Source organism: Lasioglossum baleicum, chromosome 16 (assembly GCF_051020765.1).
Source record: "Lasioglossum baleicum chromosome 16, iyLasBale1, whole genome shotgun sequence".
Classification (NCBI taxonomy): Eukaryota; Metazoa; Arthropoda; class Insecta; order Hymenoptera; family Halictidae; genus Lasioglossum; species Lasioglossum baleicum.
Genome location: NC_134944.1, coordinates 9917147 through 9942437, shown reverse-complemented (window position 1 = coordinate 9942437; position 25291 = coordinate 9917147). Strand labels below are relative to the sequence as shown.

At 41.1% G+C, this 25291-nt stretch overlaps 1 protein-coding gene across 1 annotated transcript in view; it reads right to left on the bottom strand.

Annotated features, from left to right (window-relative positions):
* LOC143217189 (UDP-glucosyltransferase 2-like) overlaps window positions 1–25291 on the bottom strand; it is a 71766-nt gene that overhangs the window by 14367 nt on the left and 32108 nt on the right. The window contains exon 4 of the mRNA XM_076441119.1: window positions 24128–24347. Within this exon, the coding sequence (XP_076297234.1) occupies window positions 24128–24347 (220 nt within the window). The remainder of the gene's footprint in view (window positions 1–24127; window positions 24348–25291) is intronic.

Below are 25291 nucleotides of genomic sequence, written 5' to 3'. Positions count from 1 at the left end.
GAGCCGCGTTCGAGTACGCCATCGATGAACACCCGAGTATATTATCAACCCTTCAGGGATGAAGTCTGATACCCGAAATAATTGCGACTTGTGTGTTCTGTGCTCTCGTGTTTTATTCATTATTTTTAGGGGGCACACAACCCTGTAAGGGAATCTAACATTTTATTCCGCGTATAAAGATACTGTAAGAAAAAAAGATATTTTTAGGGACCATGAGGCAACTTTCTCCCTTCGTGTTCATAATTTTTCGTTACATAATGTTAAAGAATAGCGGAGTTGTGTACCGTTAACTCCATGTCCAGCAAAACCTTGGTAGCTTGCACCATTGTAAAAGTGACGGGAATATAACAAATAAAAAAACTATTTTAAAACCACTCTTATATATTAAAATGCACTAAAAAGGAGAAAATAATTTTTTTAGATATTAGTGACTATAAATAAAAACGAGGAGCGCTAAACTATATTGACGTAATCTTTTCGTGGGCGCTCCACGCTTTTATTTATAGTCACTGATGCCTAAAAAATTTATTTTCTCATTTTTAGTGCATTTTAATATAAGCGTGGTTTTTAAAAAGTTTTCTTTTTATATATTTTTTTATTTTCTACTTCTTAGTATTTTTTTAAATGGAACGCAAGATATAGTATAATACTGGTATGATATAGTAAGATGTAGAAACGCAAGATACGGAAATACGCGAGATAGAATGAGGGGATGACTCAGAGAGACGACGTCTCTTGATGGACTCCGAAATTGTCCGAAATAGAACTGAAGGAATAGAACACCACACTGACTGAGCTCCTTCGGTGCGAAATGGGTCAGTGGAGTGGGGATGAGTCGGAGTGGGAACGCGTGGTGGAGTAGGGAGCGCTGGCGCGCGGAGTGGGGATCGCTGAACGCGATCACGTAGTACCGAGCGTCGCGCAACGAGGTGAAAATTTTTAACGAAACTGTTAATATGAGATTAGGCCAACCCTGACACCACAAGTTTCAAATGTCTCACCCTGTACATATATACAATGCATTGTCGTTATATAAAATTAATGCAGCTGCAATTGACACCATTGCATTGATTTCAAGAAGTATGGGGATAATCGAGGTTCAGATAATTGACGCTCTGCCGTAGCTAATCATTTTATGCTAGGAAATTAGAATTTAGATGGAACATTAATCCTCTTATTAGACGTAGTAGAAATAGCTCGTACTTTAAACTGGATGCTGGAAAATTAGAATTTAGATGATGCATTAATCCTCTTTTTAGAGTTAATATAAATAGTTGATTATTTAAACTGGATATTTATAAATGTACCATACAGAAAGTCTTGTACCAGCAATTCTTATGGGTACTCATTAAAGGAGATTATCCCATGATTATCTCATTTTTACTTTTCTGCTGTAGAGTGACATTTTTTCTTACCTCCTTGAGAGTTTTTTAAATATTTAAAATTTTACGAGCTGTATTTCCTTAAACGAAATCGTTATTTTTTAAGTGTCTCAATGTTTAGCACGACTTTTTTAAATATCCTAATAATTATTTTAATAATGGGTGGTTGTTAAACCGTTGAAATATTATTCTGAATGAGCTGCCACTCACTTTTGATTAGTTAAAAAAAAAGCCAGACATAATTAAAAAGATGCACGGCTGAATACGCTTCGCTTGAAATTGCATAACGAAATCGTTTAACGTGTATCAATTTGAACAGCTGCCTCTGACGGAAGGATAATTAAAATATATTGGTGCATAATATAATATAAAAACAGGTGTATTACTGTTTGAATTAGCTGGTGTATACATATTTGAATATGATCAATAGCATGGAGAACACTGCGTTATTCATCTTCCAATTTCCACTTTACGATTACTCTCATTTCTAATTGTAAACATTCGTAATCGATATGTCAATATATTGTTATTAACTCCTATCTGGCGCGACGAGGAAAAAGTCCGGGCGAAATGAATTCATCCTATTAAACAAGAAATCAATTTATACGCAATTTTGTCAGAATGAGAATTTGTTCAACCAACAATTACTAAAAAAAAGGTGTAGACTTTACTTTGCCGGACTCGAAATTTGTGCTGTTCTCCTATAAATTATGATGTATTCGGCATGTAATCCAGTAGATCGAAGTTTCGATCTGCAGTCGTCCCGGGTGCAAATCTACTGGATTACATTCCAAATAAAGAAAAAATTCCGGTAAAGTAAAGAGCAGCCGAAAAAAGACTTAACATTCCTTATACTCGAAGATTTGTTTGGGTATATGCTATTTAAAAAATGGCTAAAATTTTGGATAGATACGTTCATGTTATTTATATAAAGTAATGTAAAATAATCACTTTTAGTGGTTTGCGAGCCTAGTGTTAAATCGCAAGTTACAAAAAACTATCTCGGTGAATCATTATCAGTTGCCGGTAGGTTCAATGGGTTCGGGGGGGGGGGGTCGGTCATCGTCAACCGTGACCGACTACTTCGAATTAATGAAATGCAGCACCCAGAAGATCCCAGGCGGAGTGAAAAAGGGGAGCAGTTGGTTTAAGGAGCTGTGACGAATTTACAGTGACTACGTTTCTTTTCAGCTCTTTCGCGCTCCAGTTTCGACAAATTTTTAGCTAACGAGTGACACCGAGAACACTGCGAGCAATGTTTTCTTTCCACCGACTGTACCGTGAATCTTTTCGTTTTAATTAATCCTTTCGATTCTCCGCTTGGCTATTAGACGTATGCCAACTCATCAACACACCATTGTACTAGGGTAATTGTACCGATTACTGCGGTATCATGCTTACATCGTACTTTTTTTCATGGTATTCCTAATTTATCATGAAATAATAATATGTGTAAGCATTTTATAGAAGAATGATATGTGTTCTGAATGCAAAAAAAAATTGGTGGTCCTTAAAATAACATTTTATACGTATTACTGCGGACGAAAGAGAACCATGTACTAATTACTGCGTAGATCTTTTCGTGCACTTCTTTACTTCGGTTCTTTTATTCTCGCTACGGTTTTTTTCATTACTTTTCGATTTAATTTTTGCCATATCTCCGTATTTTATCTATAATTCTTAACTTTTATGAAGAATTTTTCTTCAAATCCTAAGATTATGAAAATTTAAGAATGATTGACAATTTTGTTTGTCTCACCAACGAGAACACATTCCCATTGAATTGTACTTTATTCAAGACAATATATTTATTCTTACATATTTTAATCTCATTGGGGAAAAATACCGCAGTAAAACGTACACCCACAGTAATAGGTACATTTACCCTAGAATGTGATTATGAACAATTGTAGTTGATACTGTACTGTGAGAGCATTGTTACTAACACTTGAGTCGTTTGTAACATATTTTTGCAATGTATTCGAGTACCTGATAAAAATGATTAAATTCTTGCATCGTCGTCGTCGGCGGCGGCGGAATAATTCGAAGGCAAATCGATAAAGCAACATTAGGCCGGTGCGCGGCCGAATAAAGGCGAGACGATCACATCCTCGCTTAGTCGCGGCGAGCTTATCGAAGCTCCGGTGGAACGGTGAAAAAGGAAAGAACGAAGGTGAAATAGCCCTCGGGCCCCAAGCTCCGATCCAATTAGATTTTTAATAAAAGTTTACCCATCCCGCCGCTCTGTCCCGCGAGTCACGTACCGGTTTGCGTCCCTACAGGCTGAGAAAAAGATTAACTGGTTCCCAGGGTAACCAGCCTTTTGACACCGGACTACCGGATGACCTACTGCCACTGGCGGATTAACGAGTTAGCAAACCGCCGTCGATACTTGAAAATCCCATGGAACTTTTACACTTCCATACTTACTTCATCTTGCGGTGAACGCGCAGGGATCGTCCGCAACAACTTCTATTATGTTGAACCGCGGACAATTTATTTTTCAAATTTTCAGAGTATTTAATATTAGACCTATGTTTGTTTTTAATACAATGATCTCTGTGGGCGTGCAATGATCTGTGAGGGCGTGGCTTCATTGCTCTTGACTTCGTCGGAGCCAGATCTATGTGCCCCATAGTTCTGGGGCTCATCTACAGCTCTTTCAAATCTAAATTTTGAAGACCCTATGAAAACGTTCTTGTTCTAAAGTTCTTCTTTGCAGATTGCCCCGAGTGGGCGTGGTTTCGTTACTCCCCATTCATACAAAACTAAGGGTACCTTGTAGAGCAATCTATGTCAATGTTAAGCCTAATCTCTGTAGCGCTGACAAGCATCTGAAGTACGAAGACTTTCTAGTTTTGTAGTTCTTCCGTGTAAAATGCTCTGAGTGGGCGTGGTTTCGTTACTTCTCACTCCTACAAAGTTAAGAGTACCTCATAGAGCAATCAATGTCAATATTAAGCTTAAACTCTACAACTCATAAGCATCTGAAGTACGAAGACTTTCTAGTTTTGTAGTTCTTCCGTGTAAAATGCTCTGAGTGGGCGTGGTTTCGTTACTTCCCACTCCTACAGAGCTAAGAGTGCCTCATAGGGCAATCTATGTTCATGTTAAGCCTAAACTCTGTAGCTCACAAGCATCTGAAGTACGAAGACCCTTTAGAGCTTTGAAGTTTCTCAGTGCAGAACACTCCGAGTGGGCGTGGTTTCGTTACCCTCGACTTCTACATAGCTATGTGCAATGCCCCACAGGGAAATCTCAGCTCATATGAAACCTAAATGCCTAAATCAAGCATCTCCTAAAAATGTAGTTTTGAAAACCCTTATTCTGTACACACTATCCTACGTAGGCGTGGTCTCATGGCCCCGATTTCGACAAATCAAAGCCCCACGGAGCAGTCTATGCCCACAATTGTTACACGCACAAAATTTCCCCGCAAAAACCTCCACGCAGATTCCGAAGATCTTGCGTTCTCCAGTGATTCCTTCAGTGGGAGGAGTTTTGGTTTCAAGAGGAAATGAGGTCGCCCTTTAAATAGTCCGAACCACATAGACTGTGGCCAAAGGCGGTCTTTAACATAGAACGCGTCTCCCCCGAAGACATTCAGCGTGGCTGCTCCTACGAAATAAGTATTTCGAGTTCGAAGGGTGGGCGGGAACATTGGCAACCAGCGCGGATGCATAAAGTTCTGGCTGTCCGAGGCACCGATTCTAAATTATCACGGGTCGGGATGGCGCGGCGGACACGTGACATACATATACGTATTCGTAATCCCTTCGCCTTACTGTTCGCCAACCACTTGGCAGATTCTGGGCAATGAGACAGGGACAGTAGTCACCGTGAACCGGACACGTGGTGGGAAGCGTAAATCGTTTGCTGTCGATGATGATACATCTTTGTTCCACACGGTAATACAGGGTGTCCCAGAAAGAATGCAAGGAAAAGGGGTGATCCCCGAGGTAAGTCAAGAAGTGCCTTCAAAGATATGTTGTGATAAACAAAGCTGTGAATGGTCCTAAACATCCTCACTTATACAGGGTGTCCCAAAAATAATCATTTATAGAGGCTGTCTCAAAAATCATTTATACAGGATGTCCCAAAAATCATCTCCTATAAGGATGTCCCAAAAATTATCATTTATACAGTTTGTCCCGAAAATCATCGCTTATACAGGCTGTCCCAAAGATCATCGCTTATACAGGCTGTCCCAAAGATCATCGCTTATACAGGCTGTCCCAAAGATCATCGCTTATACAGGCTGTCCCAAAGATCATCGCTTATACAGGCTGTCTTAAAAATCATCGCTTATACAGGCTGTCCCAAAGATCATCGCTTATACAGGCTGTCCCAAAACTCATCGCTTATACAGGCTGTCCCAAAGATCATCGCTTATAAGGGTGTGCATGATCGATAATTGATATTATGCTTCATTGAGGAAAGATTGTGCTAGAGGAGTTAGGCTATTTAATGAAATAAAAAGAAATATTAATTAGTGAAGGATTACAGAGTATCGTGCTACGAGAAATTGCATAAAATGGCAGCGCCAATAAATAACGCCGATGCCGCAAGAATTGGTGTCCGGCGAGTCCAATTTTATCATTGTGTCAATTAATCACGACCCCGTGGGACGTATATGATATTAATTCCGATCGGGTCGAGATTGTCCAATTTTTCGCGGTGAGAATTTACTGTAAACGGAAATTGCGCGCTTCCTAGTAGTATCTCCATTCCCAATAATATTTATGCTTCCGACTTGTCTGGAACAATTGTGTGTTGCTCCGTTTGAAATATCGCGCTGACACGTGTTAATCAACCGTCAAAACAATGGTACTATAACATTATGCTCGCAGCAGGAAGGGAAATCATCGACGACAATGATTGACGGTAATTGACGTCTCAATTACACGAGAAAATAACAGTCTCTTGATTAAGGCGTTGGATATTGAATTACTGAACATACAAAATTTTGCTTTCTTATAATTAATAATATTACACTGAATAAAATCGTATCAATTTTTCAAGTCTGATACCAAATTTTGTTTTCTTATAATTCATATATTAAACGAGCTTCTTTAAAAAATTGTATATAAGAAACATTCAAAATATTTCTTCCATTTGTGACATTGCATGATTTTGAAGGTCATTATGTCGCATACGAATGAATTCGTTTCGGCGCACTCTTTCATATGATATAAAAAAATTAAAAAAATTATTTTGCTTGCAAAAAACAATGTAATTTTTTCCTTTTTTCGAATCACGATAGTTTTCGATAAAAACACTGGTATTGTTCAATTATTTTCTTTTTAACGAATTAGAGTATTAAGATTTCTTGAAGAACAGCAAATTTTTCGGGACCACTGTATACAAATCGTGTGAAAAGGGTAGTGGCCATTTTACCACAACAGGCCGTCCACGTGAGAATTTCGATAACACAGGTTTGGTTTATCCGAAGGGAGTGCGCAGAGAATTCGGAAGGCTTTGAAAAGAGGGCTGCGAGTCAAGAAAAGCGCCCTTTAACCTCCATCATTTCGAAATTTGCACGGCGAGCGGAACGGCGCGAGTGAATCACGGCGAATCGTAGTAAATCTCTCGCTAAGGAGGGGTTTTTCTCGTGACGGGAGCTCTCGGCTCTCGCAGAGCCCGCGTCGAACGCGTCGTCTGCGGAGCCTGTCTCAAGAGATAAGATTTTGATCTCGTTATGCAGCGAGAGAGTCTCATTCGACCCGGGGGATCGAACGAACGAACGCAGCGGGCGCCGTTTTATTTGCCGCGTTCTCGCATTCACCGGACTTATTAAGCCTCGGTGTCCCAGATAATCCCGGCAGACGCCTTTGATCTTATAATAATCGAAACTTCTCGGCCGAATTTAATTCTCCGGGCGAGTTTCGAGCTGCCGCCTCGTTCCATCCGAGCTGGAGATATGGTTCGTGCGCTGAATGGAGTTCGCGGTTCGCTGGAAATTTGCGATCCCGCGGGAAACGCCGGAAAGACGTGGCTTTGGAACCGGGTAGAATTAAACGACAAGTCACCGACGCGATATCCCGAAAATGACGCGATCCCGAAGCCCACATTTCTTCAGTTTTCCATCGATTATCCCGCAATCCTGCTCCGAAACATCCCGCAATCCTGCACGGAGTTAGAACCGTGTCGTCAGATGAGGGGAGGGAGCGAATTGAAGGGGAAAATTACCCTAGACGAGACGCGTCGCGTGGCCGAGGTAGAGATTTGAGGGAGAATGTAGAGTGAGGACATCTAGAGTGAGGACGAGGCTTGATCTGGTGGTCTCACCTCCCCTAACAATAAGTTGTAACCATGAAAAAATGACGTGGACCAAATTTGGAAGCAATCGAGCAACCCGTGCCACATTTGCGTAAGTTTCAAATTTTAATTCGAACCTCTGTTTAATAAAATTTATGTGAGAAGTAGAGAAAACATTTAACATTTTTTTATCGGACTGCATCCACGTTGGAGGGGTGAAAATAGCCCTTAAAGTAGTTGATCTCGCCAAATTTTGTTTCAAACGTATTATCGTTCCGACAAACGTATCATCGTTCAGACAAACGAACGTATCAATGTTCAGACAAAAACGTATCATCATCGTTCGTTCAGACAAAAAAGAAACATCATCATCGTTCGTTCAGACAAAAAAGGAACATCATCCTCGTTCGTTCAGACAATAAAGGAACATCATCATCGTTCTCGTTTAGACAAACGTATCATCGTTGAGACAAACGTATAATTTCCAACGTACTAAAATGATTAAAGAGAGAACCTCTTACTTGGCTCTTGCATAAAGATACCTTCAATCTCATTGATTCCGATATTTTCCACGGTTTCGACGATGTCGGACCAGTACGCAACGTCGCAGTTTCGTTTGAATTGCCGCGTCACGTGTTCTCCACCAGCACGTGAACAGCCGCATCCGAATATCCGAGGCAAGGATAAGATTTCCGGATTTTGATCTCGTTCTATCGCCCCATCCCCCTCCCCTCTCCCTCCGAACTTCGTTCTCCGTTCCCCTACTCTTTCTGGCTCCATCCTACTCGCCGGACGTCGAAATTTTCTTCCTAAGGCCCTCCGCCGTATTACCCGGGCGACTTATCGAGTTACAAAGACGTATATCGTCGGGAAGCGATTGGATTTTCCCGACCACCGTCTAGCACCCGACGATGGAGAAGCCTCTGGGGAACGAGATCGCTTTTACACACAGGGTGCTCCGAAATACTCGTCCATCGAACAACAAATGGGGATGCCGCGATTTTTAATTGCAGACTTGGGAAAAGTTGTAGAGATTTCTTTATACTAAATAAAAATTGTCTGCATCAATTATAAGAAACAGGAGCCAAATAGACACTTCATTCTTTGTTTAATAATTTCAGTAATTATTTTAAATTTCACCTCTACTCATTTTTGTCACGAATGCACAAAATCCATAGTCACCAAACAAGAGCCATACATGTTAAAATTTATATAACAACATAAGAGTGGAAGATATCAATGTAACTTTGTTACTAAATAAAAATGACATTCGCGCGTTTCCCTTTTTAGTAATTAAATATGTTCAAACAAACAAACCAGTCTTTCTCTGATTCCCTAAATGTTTTTACTGTTTTGCATTTGATCCAGTAATTTCTCCGATAAATGCATAAAAATCGCAATCTAATAAAACGAACACTATTTGATCAACATAAAATCTTTTTCTGTCTCGTTATTTTAAAGTTTTCTCTAGACCAGAAGACACAAATCAAGCCAGATATAGTGTTACACTTACTTCAATCTCTTGAAGAAGTATCTTAATCTTGGGAATAGATGAAGCTGTTATGAATTTACGACAAAAATGGCTACGTACAATTTAAAGCAGTGTACATATTACAAAAGTTTCACCCTCATCCGTCCCTCGTATCAATTTGACACAGTTTTCCCGAAATAAGTTACACTGTTCTGTTATTTGTGGGTAAAGTTTTCCGAAACTTCGTGTCTTTTATTTCTCTAAACGAAACACAACCGAATCACCTAAGATATAAATGTTAACTCACCGATTTGAATAAAAGAACATCGAAAAGTAATTGTTACCTTGTTATTTCATCGATCGTTTATCACTGTGTCAATTTGACACCGAGGGACAGGTTCAGTTCGAGAAATGAGGGATGGATGAGTCGTAAAGCGACAGTGGGGAAGAAATCGCCCGGACCTGAATTAAAGTGTCATTTAAATTTAACAAAAATAGTACACCATTCCCGAAGCGTATTAATACGACGATATATCGAACGCAAGCGTCGCCCACAAGGAATAAAATACCGGGCAGCATCGCATTACAGTGTTGTCGAAACAGTTCCCGTTTTTTCCGTCGAAACTCTACCTCTAAATATAATAATGATCTCCCTCTTTTCCAGCTGGTTTAACGTATTCATTAAAATCCGGGGATGAAGTATTTCTATAGGATTCGCGTGACGGTTTACTGTTACGCGCACGGTTTCCGGTTTCACCGATCAATTACCGCGAAAAATTCCGGGTAGGGACGCGATACAGTGTCTCGGAACACGGCTGACGTACAAAAGCGCGACGTCCATCAACGTTGCGGAACACATTCGATCGTATTCGAAGGCGCCGAAATTATGAAGTCGTCGGATGGACGGACGCGAACGTCTGTATTAAAGCGTTTTCTAAATGCGGCTTTCGTGTACATCGCGCTGAATGCATTATTCAAACACTTGTACCCGGTACACGTACCCGCGCCCGGTGCCCCCGGTACACGTAACTTAAATAATGAAATTCAGCAGATCCGCGGAAGCCGGCTTTTTGCTCCCTCCGCAGACTCGCTTTAACTCCGGAACGGAATATATTCCCCGGTAAACACAATACCCGAAGACGCGAAAGTTCCATTTGCAAATAAGCAACTTTTTAATCCGTCGCGAGACCGGCCGGCACAGCGATACCTGCGAATCAGCAAACTTTCGGATTCGCGGGTCCAGAGCTATCCTCCAGGAACGAGACACTATTCCGAACCGAACATCCTTCCCTCGAGGGCAACATCCGCGGGAATGAAGATCGTTCGAATTATAGCGCACTGACATGCTGCCGAACCGATTCCCCTCCTTGTTCTACACGCGGAATATTCGAGGCTAGGTTCGATGGGATTAATCCTAGGATGCTCCAGGACTCTGGAGATCTGACGAGCCAGCTCGAATCCTTCGAGGACTTTTCTTGAATATGTAAGGGACCGTCGTAAAGGTGGAACACGTTTTGCTTTTTAGCTATGAAATCTCGCAGCATGAGAATTACGCAAGGATTTTATACCGTTGGAAGGGAGGGTATAGTTGGCAGAAAAGTTGTTGCCAATTTTCTAAAGACAATAGTGTAAGCCCTATACAATTCCTATTTTTGTCGTAACTTTTTGGAGCATCTTATTTTTATGGCAGGGAATTAGTTAGAGGAAAACCATCTACAAACAGTATAATCTTCGCGAGATCTCGAGTATAAAAAAGAACTTTTTAAAAACCACGCTCGAGTCCGGAATTGTCCGAAATGGAACCGAATGAACGGAACACCACACTGACTGAGCTACTTCGGTGCGAAATGGGTCAGTGGAGTGGGGATGAGTCGGAGTGGGAACGCGTAGTGGAGTAGGGAGCACTGGCGCGCGGAGTGGGGATCGCTGAACGCGATCACGTACTACCGAGCGTCGCGCGACGAGATGTGACGGTTAATATTAACATTTTTTTATCTCCTGAACGCAGTTTTTTAAAAATTTGTTTTCTAATTGCATTGTCATCCAGTTTTAAGCTATTCTTAAAGTTTCGAATCTCTAGCTCATCGGGAAATGGTTTAAAATTCGATTACAAGATTTGACGCATACAACAACAACAACGACAACTCGGCAAGCTAATATAAACGTGGTAAAAAAAAGTTCATAACGACCAGACGATTGAAGGAATTCTGATGGATGAAATTCTATTTTAACAAGTACTGATGTTCACCAATTTTTATACGAGGATTTAGAGAGATGTTTTATAAGGGATGAACTAATATTGTGTCTTACTAATGTTACCAGAAATGGGCTATACACTTAAATCTTGATTAAGAGCAGTGACAACATTTCTGATCGATTGTCAATATTTCTGATCGATTGTCAACATTCAGTTTCTCCTTTTTAACAAAGTTCGGCTGTTAAAACCTGGGACACCCTGTTCATCACGTTATTTAAAAAATCGTTGCAAGTGAAAGCCGTTTTATTTCAAGATCTGTAGGAATCTAGGAGCACGAACCAACTGCGAATTAAATAACAAAAAATGGTCAAAAATGTAATTCTTTTCCATCTAGAACCGCGTTGGCCTACTGTAGCTCTCGAAAATAGACCTTGACGGCGCGCGTACTCGCCGGTGAAAGGAAAGGGCGTGTGTGGTGCGGCGAGGCGTGCAAGCTGCCACGTAAAGCCAGCAGCTAGCAGCCAGTAGTCGGAAGGTTGGAAGGGTGGTGGTAGTCAAAGTTTCGGCAGTTTGTAAGGAGGTACGAGGCACGCCTCTGCTCCTCCGCTTCTTCTTCGGTTACGGCTGAGGGATAACATAGTGCAGCTCCGTCGTCAAGTTAGCCCGACACCCGACTCACCCTTCGTACCCCGTTCATCCCCCCACCCCCTAGTCGTTTCCAACCCCCACGATCCCCCACCCACTCCCGCTTTGTCCTCGGGTTTTTCGCTCGGTTCGCTCCCTTCATCTATCTTTCTCCGTTTACTCTGCCCTCTCGTGCTTCACCCTCGCCTTCGTCCGCTTTATTGCCCTGTTGTTCCCGTCCTTATTCTCCTCGGAGCGTAACCCTTTTCGCCCGACGAGCTCCAGCTTGCGGAACCGACCACCATCGCTATCCGTCCCGGTGGCTCGTTCGCCGGAGCTCTGGTCCTTTCCACCAGCGGATTTATTCGAGAGAGGCGAAACGGTCTCCCGGATTCTTATCCGACGAACGCGCGCCACGGAATCCTCGGTTTTGTTGCCGGTGCTGTGGTTTCGAACGCATCGCACGTCAAACGGAACGCCTACTGTCCTGCACGATATAATAAGATGACCGTAGCACGACCAGGGACGATTGATACGGTCTCGACAGGAAAGATTCTGCACACGAAGCTAAATTATTATATATTTTAACCAACGTGGTATTCGCAACTTCATATGTCCCTTCAGGGTCAAATTGACACAACACTGAATCATCAAATGAGATTAACACATTCGCGACCGGCGTGTACCATCTCCGTGGTTATAGCCATACAGTGGTACACGTCCCGCCAAGAATGTGTTAAACAAATATACTGGGTGGGACAATAACTATGTCCACCTTGTAATAATATGGAAAAATGTTATGAACACAATTTGCTCGGTACAGAGGGGGACACAAACATTTTCTGCGTGGGTTGAGGCGTAGAGGAGATCTCAATGTCACCTTGATTTGTTTAAATAGAATGTCCTATTTTGTATTCTATACGTCGATAGAGTATCAAGTCCTGAGTGTTGACCTTCATATGTCCTAAACCTAATAGTTAACGAGATATTATTCAAGAAAGAACATTATTTCGATAATATCTCGTTAACTATTAGATTTAGGACATATGGAGGTCGATACATTTTTATTCATGATACAGAAAGTAGGTGGTTCCATTAAAAAAAAGTCAAGGTGACCTTGAAATCTCCTCTATGCCTCCATCCACGCCGAAAATGTTTGTGTCACAATATGCTGCCCTCTATACTGTGTAAGTTTTGTATATAACATTTTTTCATATTAATACAAAAAATGGCAGTATTCAAAGTGGACATAGCTATTGCCCCACCCTGTATAATAATTAACTTCGCTACATAATTAATTTATTGCACAATATAGACCCATTATGTTGCTCGCATATTCGCGTTTCTCAATAACAATAATTTTCAAGGTCATGCAAGGTCAGAAATAAGAGAATAGCAGTTGACCACTTGACCAGTCGACGAAAGTTTACACAATAAAATGATGTTTATGCAAAATAAAAAATGTTTGCGTTGACTGCAGGACATTGGAGCTTGATTTTCTTATTCAGCTGAAACTAATACTGATGTCTCTAAATCTATTTAATATGCCCACTGCTTTAAACTGTACGTACCCATTTTTGTCATAAATGCATTTTTCTAGTTCGAATGAGACCAAACACTAACAAACAAATGATAATTGAAGAAACAAAATTTTTGTTATTGTCAATTGTCATCTTTAGATTTTTACAGAAATTGGCAATATTAATTGGAATATACAGGGACTACGTGAGCATTTATTTATCATCCAAATCGTTTGAATGAATTGTACATAAACATTATCATCATGATTTTAACAACAATTGATTGTGTCTACAAGATTTTACATAGATATTTTAAAAAAGTCGGAGGTTCTGCAAGAAAATCGACCTTCTTTTTCCACCGAAAAGAAAAAAAGAATAAATTACTCTCTTGTGCATGAACGTGCTCGGAACTTGGTCGAATTTTATTGTTATTCCGCGACTCCACTCTTCTCTTGTAATCGTAATGCACTTTACGGTCGTGCCACTGCTCACGCAAAAAAGTCTACCGCAACGTCGAGGCAACAATTTTCTCTGCAATTAGCGTAGTAGCTGAAGAACTAGTGGGAGATAAACGAGCCTTCTTATTTGCGACTTGATGCCCTAACGACGCACTTGTTAAGTCGACGTTAAATCGATGTATTTTATTAGTAGACTGCAAATCTTAATGTGTTCTATAACTAAACTGAAAGTTTGCTATCTTAATTTCAATGAACTGCAGTCAAACAGAAATGTATTTTCTTTCTTAATATTTTCTTCCTTAATATTTTCAATATCACAGAATTGGCATTTAAATTGTATTCTTACCATAAGGAATTATTAAGTCATTCATTAACTATTATTTTAACTTTGTTTGGTAATTAATAGACTGCGGATCTTTCTGCATCGATTGTGGGAGGCAGTAGTTGAATAAAAATTTATTTCATCCCTTAATAGTATTTTTACGTGGAAAACAACATAACAATGTTGTTAGATTTTTTATATGATTCAGTTTCATATTTCACCCAGTTAATTTTTTTATAAAATAATGGCAATATTTATGGGTTGTAGATGTTCATTCCAATGATCTTAATCTATATTTTGTATCATTCAGAATACCAAAAACAATTTTCTTTTATTTCAAAGTTTCTTCTATCAAAATTAAATGCAAAACACTTTTCTACATATTTTAGATTCGCAGTTGCTATACGTATATTTCCTATAACTTGTATATTTGTTAATATACAATATTAACATGCAATACAAAATACAATATTGATGTCCAATATTGTATTGTATTGATTGACAATATTGTATTGTATTGATTGACAATATTGTATTGTATTGATTGACAATATTGTATTGTATTGATTGACAATATTGTATTGTATTGATTGACAATATTGTATTGTATTGATTGACAATATTGTATTGTATTGATTGACAATATTGTATGCTGATGTACAATGTACAATGCTGATGTACATTGGTGATGTACAATGCTGATGTACATTGGTGATGTACAATGCTGATGTACATTGGTGATGTACATTGGTGATGTATATTAATGATGTACGATATTAACATAGCAATGTTCATATTGCAATACCAGTTGCTATACATAATTACTGTATATCTCTGCGAATGCATAAAAATCCTCAGCCTAATCACAAAAACGCCCACATTATCCTACACAGGCGGCCATACCTGCCAAAGAATAATAAGTTTTGAATGTTGTCCCCCACTGTGTGGCTGAATGGTGAATCACGAACTATTTAAACTGTCCAATAATCAATGAGAGCCCGAAGTTCTTTGCGATCCCCGGCTCAAGAAACATCAATCAGAGACGAAGTTTCAGTGCTGGGCTCGCTCAGTCAATCGAACGTTCTCCCATTCATCAAAGCGGGACCGGGAACTCGGTAGTCTGGGCCGAGAGTTAGGCGAGCCGGGCGTCCAATTACTTTCTCGTACGGAGACGTTCCACGCGTCATTACGCAGCGTCTCCGGTCTTGTTCATTTCCAGTCGTCCCGGAACCATGGTTCCCCTTCTTGTCCACCCTATTCAGGGTCCACCCTATTCAGGGTCCACCCTCGCCATTACGCACCCCTTACGAGCGAGCAGGTGCTGCGAAGCGCACTATCGTCCCCAAATCAGGATTTAGCATTCACTGTTTTATTGTTTTGTCACTTTAGATTAATCCCGGCGGAGCTGGCTCTACTAGATCAGCAGTTCAATCCTGCAAACTTTCAGTTTGATATCTGCGGTATTTTCTGAATTACTGGAACACTAAAACTGGGGGCAAAATTAAGTGGACACCCTTCAAGAACTCTTTTCAAATTGGTCCAAACGAATCGAGTCTCTTTGAGACGTTAGAAGAGTTAGTTTACGAGAGGTGATGTGTAAGAACGCGTCACGTGACCGGAACGTGGCAGAAACTTGGTGAATGTAGTCGTAGAAGGGGAAGGTAGAGTGAGGACACAAGTCTTGATCTGGCAACTCTGGCTCCGGTATATGTCGTTTAATCGCGGCTCGAATGGCTGTAAGTCGAAGTTGGCGTACAAGCGCAATCATGCGCAGAGATCTTGGTGGATTGAATGACCACTTCGCGTCGCCTCGCGGGACCCTGGATCAGATCCAGAGAATCGAACAGAATGTAGAGATACTATATCAGCGTCATGGCCTGCGATCCTCGCCATCCCCTAATTCGAGGAGTCGTGAACCACAGGCAATAATATAACTTCGGTTATGGCGATTTTAAGATCGCGCCGATCAGCCAACTACCAGAGGTGAAGCTTCATGGCCGGGACGACGGTATAGACGATCGACACTTTGACTCTGCCGACCCGGGAACTCGTGATCGCGACCAGTTTATTGCCACGATGTGTCTTTGAGCGGATAAGTACTATCGAGTTACGACACGCAATGACAACATAATACCTTATCAAGGGATTCAGATACTCTCCAGTTGGCTTCTGTCGAGTGTATGTCCAGTGAATGAATGAACACAATTCGTATTTAATTACAAATAAAAATTAATTAAAAATAATTGTATTATTAATTTGCAGATGTCTCTCTGAAGAGATCTATTTTTTTAAATAACCTACTCGCCACTACATTAATTTATTCAGCGGTTGTTCAAATTACAATCCATATATTCAAACCTAAATATTGTTATCGTGAGATCAGCAACGTGTCGATGGCTACATAATGGAATTTATATTATTTTCATTCCAGGAAAAATAGTTTAACAATTAATATTCGACAATTTATCAAAAGGCTTTTTCATAACTGTGCTGCATTTAAAGGATGCTCAATAAATGAATCAACGAATAAAATGCTCAATAAATAAATCAACGAATAAAATGCTCAATAACTAAATTTATCGAAAGACTTTTTTCATAACTGTGCTGCATTTAAGAGATGTTCAATAAATTGTTTGGATAATTATTTTAGGAGATGTAGTTACATTATATTATTCAGTATAGCTAACAAATTAATGTAGTATCGTTATTAAATAACTGCTGGAAAAGAAAGTATTAAGTTCAATAATAAATAAACTACGTTTGCTGTATAAGTGTGTATATGTATAATGCATCGTTGCTTGAGTTTCGAATGCAGGAGGAAAAATTGTGGTGATTAGATAAAGTGTATTAATATAGTGTTCATACATATAAAGATATGTTTAATCTTGAGTTGAGTAAATAGTTGATAACAGGATGAACGTGTATTGAGCGCCATGGCCTACCTAATGCCAATTAAAATTAACACGTATACATTAAGCCCTTGCATTTAAATAGATACATTCGCAATGATTTCTGACGTAGTGATAAACACAATAAGGAAAAATGACTGAAGGTGAGATATACTATTTCGAACATTTCAATACAAACATAATAGAATGATAAAATATTAACACAAAATAATAATGGACACAGATAATTTAACAATTTAGTAATTCGTTAAACAACGAGTGACGAAACAAGTGTTTTAGTATCAAATTACTAAAATTTATTACTCATCTTTATCACACAAATATTTGTTATTTTTACAATAAAAGTTTACGTAAAATCTATTCGGTGGAGAAATTGTACAGTTACTCAAAATTTTGGAAAGCTATATTATCTGGAAGGAGGGGTATTAAGCACATAACTAATTAGTTATTCGAATTGTGTTTAATATCATTTTTAATTTATCATGACTGTAGCATGAAGTCTATTCAATTTACTTTTATTGGTCTCTTAATTACTATATATATATAATTGCAATTATTATCGTTATTATAATTATTTATAATTTAATATGTAAACCTTCTGTGGAGTGTAGCAGGCTGGAGAGATTAGGAGTGTGTAGATTATACATAGATAATACATATAAGGGGCCATATCCTTGCCCGTCACGTGGGGCAAAGCACGGTGGAGGCAAAGCACGGTAGGGTCAATATGAAATAGTTGATAGTGGGGGCATCGGTATATTGGCAGTGGGGGCACCGGTACATTGGTAGTGGGGGCACCGGCACACTGGTAGTGGGGGTGGTGAAACACGAGCGGGGAAGAAGTTTCCCGAGCCTGGCTTGCAATACGTAAAGAGAAACTTGAAAGAATATTCTAGCACTTCTTACGTACAAAAATGGCAGAAACGAAAAGCTGAAGAATCTATCACCAACCTCCTATCACCTCCACCGCGTGCATATAAATTCTCCAGAAATGCGCGACATCGGTTCACACAAAAATAAATAAATAAATAAATCCAGTGGCTGGAAGACGTAACAAAACAGTAGTGCCCAGCCCCTCGTTACTTTCAGCTTATGATTTAAAGCCGATTTAATTACGAGCCACGCGAGTCACTGCTCGGAGCGATGAAAGCTGCTTAATAAATCAAAACGACGCGAAAGCGTTGGCAAGTTCGCGTTCGACGTGGCTCGGTTCCGGGTAATTACGACAGGCCAGAATTTACGAGTACGCCTTGGATCTTCGACAGTGTGGAGGCGTAGAGAACAAGAGAGAGAGAGAGAGTAACGCTCCACGATCCTCGCTGCGTGGCAGGTGTGATTGTATCCCCGTTACGTAACGCCTTGAATATTAATTAATAAATAGATTCGTGCCCGCGTAATTGGACGATCGCGATTTGCATCCCGTGGTTACGTGATCGAAATATAGGTCCGGGTAATCGGGCACGAACCAACCTCTCCGACGAGTGTCCGCTCCTCACCCACACATAACACCCCCGAAGGGTCTCGCACACGCACGCACACACACACGCGATTTGCATTCGCAGCCGCGCGAACTTTGCGAGTCCGTTGGAGATTCGCGAACGTACGATGTCTGACGGCTCATTCCCCATCAAATCGATCACCTTCCGCTGTCCTCCGTGTCCGGGATTTCGCGCGGAATGAAGTATCATGCGCCGCATGCGGAATTAGGGGGTGTTTAAGTCATCGTTTTGCCGGTGTCCAATTCGTTTATAAATTATTCGTCCTCAAAGTTCGCGGGCTTTTGACCCCTTCCGGGGAAACCGGTTTGCGTTCGTGAATTTTTATTTCGGAAACCGTTCCGGAAAATTTGATTCGTGCTCTTTTCGTTTTTATCTGGATGCTTTGGTCTGCTGTATTTTTTTTTTATTCCGGCATTGATTTTGTAACGTTGGAAATTGTACGTGAAGTTTTGTTCTGTATATTTTATCTATTGCACAGGGTGTAAATGAATTATGTTCTACATCCTCTATTTGGTGGAGGTTGGCGTAAGATAGCTGGCGGAAAATTAATTTCAAGGTCGAATATCTTTTGATATTAGAATATAAGGTGGAGTGGGGTAAGTCCGTCTACGGGGCAAGTCCGTTAATTGGTTATTTTTATTATAATATGGACGAAATTTCTCTAGCTTGTATTTATTAATGTAGTATAAGTTGGTATGAATTATTCTACGTAGATGTCGCCAAAGAATAACGGTGTCTTGCACGCTTAAATCAACCCATGCCAAGCAGTCACGTGCGAGGTACACGTACAACTTTTAGGTTATCCTGAACGTGCAATAGTTTACAAGTTAGTAATATATCCTGTGTTGTTATTTTAGATAAGTACAACAAATATTGATGTAGGTTTACATTAAACAAACAGTTTTTATTGTATTTTTTAAAATTTATTGAGCAAAACTGAGATGATCTTCCCCCGTAAATATTACTACACGGGGCAAGTCCGTACTGTCACGGTGGGGTAAGTCCGTACTCTATGGGTAACTATAAAACTGAACAATATATTTAATGCAATAAAAAGCATTTTGTAGCCGGCTTGTTAATAATTCTTTGCTTGCACTTCTTGCATTTTTAAACTTTGTTGTAATATCACTGTATCCCCTTTCACATTTCAGCAAAACAGTACTTGTTTGTTTAAAAATGGATAACTATAAAACTAAACAATATAATTTAATGCAATATGAAGCATTTTAAAGCAGGCTTGTTAATCATTCTCTTTTTGCGCCGTAGCACTTGAAACAAGGTTCGAAAGTATTTTTAACTTTCAGAGACGGACTTGCCCCATTTTTGTACAATATCCTATCAAAACGATCATTTTCAAGCAAAATTAGAATCCTACATAATACTAATTCATCAGTAATAACTGTGGCAAGAGTTCGATACCAAGAACGTTAATTACATCAAAATCCTCAAAATACATCAGTTTAAAGTCCAACTTTGCAAAAACTAGGGCGGACTTACCCCACTCCACCTTAAATAATAAATACACATAGTATTGGGTTGGCAAATAAGTTCGTTCCGTTTTTGTGATTTATGCCAATGTAGAAAGCCGAACGAGCTTATTTGCCAACCCAATACATTAAAGTTTCTGTAGACGTCGTTTAACGGGTTAACCAGAAACACATATAAAATGTTTTTGGAAAAAAAGGGGAAAGAACTTATTTGCACACGTAATAGAAGCTGAGTCCGCAGGTTATTGCAAGAGCGGGTTAAGCATCAATCGTTGAGCAAGGGTTAAATGGTGTTGAAATATGAATGCGAGTCCACAGGGTATCCAGTGTCTCGGTCTCGTTATCGTGACCATCGTCCAACAACCGCCTGATTGCGCTTATCCGCGACGACTTTCTTACCACGGGCCGGGTCGGGCCGGAGGCAAGAACTCGCAACCATAAATCAACGGGAAGTGGTGATTACGAGGTGCAGGGCGGCTTGTAGAGCGCGTCACGACACAACCGGTGTCGGGCCCCGTGGACGCTGTTCCCCAAATCGTTCGTTAATTTTATATTAGCCGTGCATGAGACGCCGCGTTTAACAATTGCAACGGCTCACGCGACCTGACGCGCGGCACGGTTTTACGCCGATTCCCGTCTCGCATTTCATCGTGTCGTTAGCCGAGCTATTCGTTCCACACGCGGACCATGTTCGATCGGCCGTGACTCGAAACCGTCGCCTGATCGCCAAATAAATCTCCCGTCTGATAATAAAGTGTGTTCCAAAGTTCCTCTTTATTTAAATCACTACCAGCAAAACCCCCGACAGAAAATATCCGATCGATATCGCGAACGTCAAAAAGAATTGTAGACAACGACGCATTAACTGTTAAATGGAAAACATTAAATTGAACTTTTATGTACTTTATTTATGACCCGATGTCCGGAAATATCGCGGAGAATGCTCGATCGGTATCGCGAATGTCACCGTTGAAAGAATTGTTGACCACAACTTGGTTCATTAATTCTTTCGAACGTATTGTCGGGGGCACGTTTCGTAGAATTATTAGTCTTTCTGGTGGGTTGAATACTATTCGTTTAATTTACTCGTCAAGAATCAAGTGTTCGGACAAATACATCGTACTCTGGGTAAAAATAGCCCCGGCCTTCGCAAGGCGTAATCATTAAGGGAAGAAATAACATTCAATTTGGGTAAACTTTACCGGACTCGAAATTAGTACCTTTCTCCTACGAATTATTATGTATTTGGTATGTAATCCAGTAGATTTGTACCCGGCAATTATGAAAATCAAAGTTTCGATCCTGTAGGATCAATGGTTCAGAAGTTATGCTTGCTTAAAGTTGAGCAATCTGCAGTGTTTTTGACAGGTAAGGGCGCCGCCATATTGGTTTGTAGTGACGACCGCGAGCCGCTTACCTTGCCCGCTCTCCCGCCTCGACCTAATCCTAACTAACTCAGTAAGCGACCGTCACTACAAACCAATATGGCGGCACCCTTACCTGTTAAAAACACTGCAGATTGCTCAACTTTGAGCGAGCATAACTCCTGAACCATTGATCCTACAGGATCGAAACTTCGATTTTCATCCTTGCCGGGTACAAATCTACTGGATTACATTCCAAATACATCATAATTCGTAGGAGGAAGGCACAAATTTTGAGTCCGGTGAAGTAAAGAGCAGTCAATTTGGTTTCTCTTTCTTGCAATCGATGCAGACTATTTTTATTTTACCGCGTTTTTATTAGCTCGCTTTCTTGACTATCTGTTTGTTTGTTTGTTTGTTTGTCTGTTTGTTTGTTTGTCTATCTGTTTATTTGTCTGTCTGTTCGTCTGTTTGTTCGGTACAAATTTCGCAATTGATTTTAAACTAACTTCCCGATGAGCTAGAGACTTGAAATTTTAAACAGCTCAGAACTAAATGACAACGCCATATTTAAACAAAATTTTTTTAAAAAGCCTATGCGTTTTTCCATGAAGATCCGCAGTCTAATTATAACGTTACGCCGGTAAATAACGCTAAAATAGGTTCTCCCGATTTTTCGAGCCAAACACTGCACTGTGCGTCGGGTCCCGCGTCCGGTTGCTCTGGAAGGCTCGAAACTCGTTTGAAAAAAGGGTGGTCGTCATAGAATATCGTCTGGCGGGGACGTCTGCAATATTCATGGTCGCGTCGAGCAATTATCGCGGCTCGCGAGAGAGCGGATCCGCTCGGGCGTTGCGTAAACAGAAAGCTGGCGTGGGTGGGGGGCGGGTTCGCGGGTGGATATCGTCGTGTCGTGGTTCCGTTGAGCGGCCGCCGTGCGGTTAACAAGTTATCCGAGGGTCGCATTGAATAATGTAGAATTTAATTTCGGCTGGGCCGGGCTCGACGGTCGTCATCGGTCCGCGGCGTTGATTCGTACCGTGAAACATTTAGCGGCCGTGAAATTTCCCATGCGACCAGGAAGAGAGAGAGAGAGAGAGAGCCCGGCTACGAGACCGGGACACGGGGCTCGTGCAGGACGTCGTTGCATCCCCGTCGTCGTCCCCGTTTCCAACGCGTTGCATCGGGTCGCGACGTTGCACCGCCGCTGCAACTCGTATTTGTCGATGGACGAGGACCATCCCGGAGAACACGTCCGCTCTTTCCGCGATTCGTGCCTCGAATTTAGGACCGAGCCGCCGTTGCCCCCGCCGGCAAATGACCTGGCGAAAAGGCTCGGCGAAAAAATGGGGACGTCCGTCCGGGACGCGGAGAAAGGAGAACGCATAAAGTGTCACAGCGGCGTGAAGGGTGCACGGGGTGGACGAGAGGGAAAGAGGGCTCTGGAAAAACACCAGTGAGCCGCGTTACGGATTAACGGGGCCCCCACCCCCCCTCCACGCGCCTGTGCATCCAACGACGATGCACTTCCCGGGTATCCGAGCGTCCGGACAGCTCGTGAGATATTCAACGGACCGAATATCCGGCCAGATTATACGATTTTCCTTTTTTGCCGCGGTTCACCCCTGCCCCATCCGTTTCTCCCTTTCTGGTCTTTTTTTTTTGCTTTTTCGTTTTTTACCCCCACCCCCTAGCTCTCATTTTCTCTTCCCGACGCGATCTATACCAACGTGTCCCGATGCAAGCGAGTTTTAGGGGATCGCCGATACGTTCTCGAGCATGGTTTGCCGGTGTATCGATGCTAACCGGCGGCGGCTATGATTCATTTAGTCGAGGAGGGATAGTAAGCGACTTCCGGTTTCCGTGACGAGCCAATGGTGTCGCACCTTTCGGAATGTGCGGGGTTCTCTATCGGTTCACGGTAGGTTTGACACGTGTGGTCGGCTTGGGGAGTGATGTGTGTGGTTGCGAAAACGTCTTTGATACTGTTTGGACTGTCGACTGAATCGCTGTGGACAGGCTCTACTGTGGACAGTCTTTTCTGGTGAAATTAATGAATCTTTTGTGTTACTGTAGTGGGCCATTTTTGTGATGATGAAAACGGGTCTCTGAAAGCGATCCAATTGTACAGTGAATTTTTATTTAATCGTCTTAACAACGCTAGCATTAACCCCCGTATGCTATGCCAGAGTCATTCGTGAACTATCGCGGTAGGGGAAATTGAGGGGAATACGGTTACCTACTCTCTGTCACGTGACCAAGCTGTGGCAGAAGCGTGGGGGAATAGCGTCGTGGAAGGGGAAGGGCAAAGTGGGAGTCTTAATCTGGCGTCAATATGTGTTAGTGAAATATCAGTGTGGGTCAGAAGTGACCCCGGCATAGGCCTAGAACTCACAGGAATACGAGTGTTAAAAGTGGCCAGTATGTATTGTCTTATAAAAATAACAAGACTGAATTTATTTAGAATTTGTGCGATTTTTGCGAACTTGAGTAACCTAATCTACATATTGAATCAATTGATATGGTGGCATCTTTATAATTTCAGTAATTGTAAAATTAAATTGGTTCAGTGTCAATTTGTTGTTACTTTTCGAAGTAATATCAAAATAATAATAATTATTTCGGAAGGAACGTACTTGGTATTATTGAAAACTTCGTCCAAAGCGTGTCTCAGGTTCTGCTCGGTCAGTTCAGTGAATTCTACGACTTCGGCGACACCCCTGGCTTTAGCCGCCATAGCATTCAGATGTTGGTCCCCATAAAATGGCATCAAGACCATCGGTACTCCGCTGTAAACGCCCTCCGACAAGCCCAGGAGTCCACCATGACCAAAGTAGCACTTAACGTTTGGATGATCTACGAACACAAAAATGCTTATGTTATTGCATCTTATTATTCTCATAACTATATTGTTCACAAACAATAAGAATACTCTTAACAATATTATAATCTCCAACTAGGTGTTCAAATGTACCCCCATCTAGGAGGTCACAAATGTACAGTACCCCAATAAAGGAGGTCACAAATGTACGGTACCCCCACAAAGGAGATCACAAAGATAACACAAAAATGCTTATGTTATTGCATCTTATTATTCTCATAACTATATTTTTCACAAACAATAAGAATACATTCTACTCTTAACAATATTATAATCTCCATCTAGGTGTTCAATTGTACCCCGATAAAGGAGGTCACAAATGTACAGTACCCCATCAAGGAGGTCACAAATTTACAGTAGTACCCCCATCAAGGAGGTCACAAATGTACCCCCATCAAGGATATCTTCATTCTATTCGACAAGGACCCCAAAGAGAACGCTCTGTGGCAAGTTTCAAGTTGCTACCCCCCTCACAGGGGTAGTTATAGGGATGGTCACAGTTTAATGAACTATGCTCTATTTCTTCTGTTCTCCTTGACCAAAAATTACGAAAAAATTCACGAACGTTCTACCCGATGGCATACACGACTGTGAATTTTTTCCGAATTTTTGACTGCAAAATCGATTTTTAAAAAATTCCGGAAACTTAAAATCGCTGATTATGAAATTTATCAGATGACCACGTTTATATTATAATAGCTACTAACGTGCGTGTGTTTTTTCGGAGTAGGCAAGCACGTTCAAAAAAATATTTGTAAATCTCCAAGTCTGTGTTCGCCGCGATAAAAGTTCCGCTCAATTCCCCACGAAACGACAAAAGGGCGGGAGCAAGTTCCCTCATAAATATACAACGTTAGATTTCGTTGCGCCGTCAAATATGAAAGATTTTCGGCGGTTGGGGGGAGGGGTTCCCTGGGCG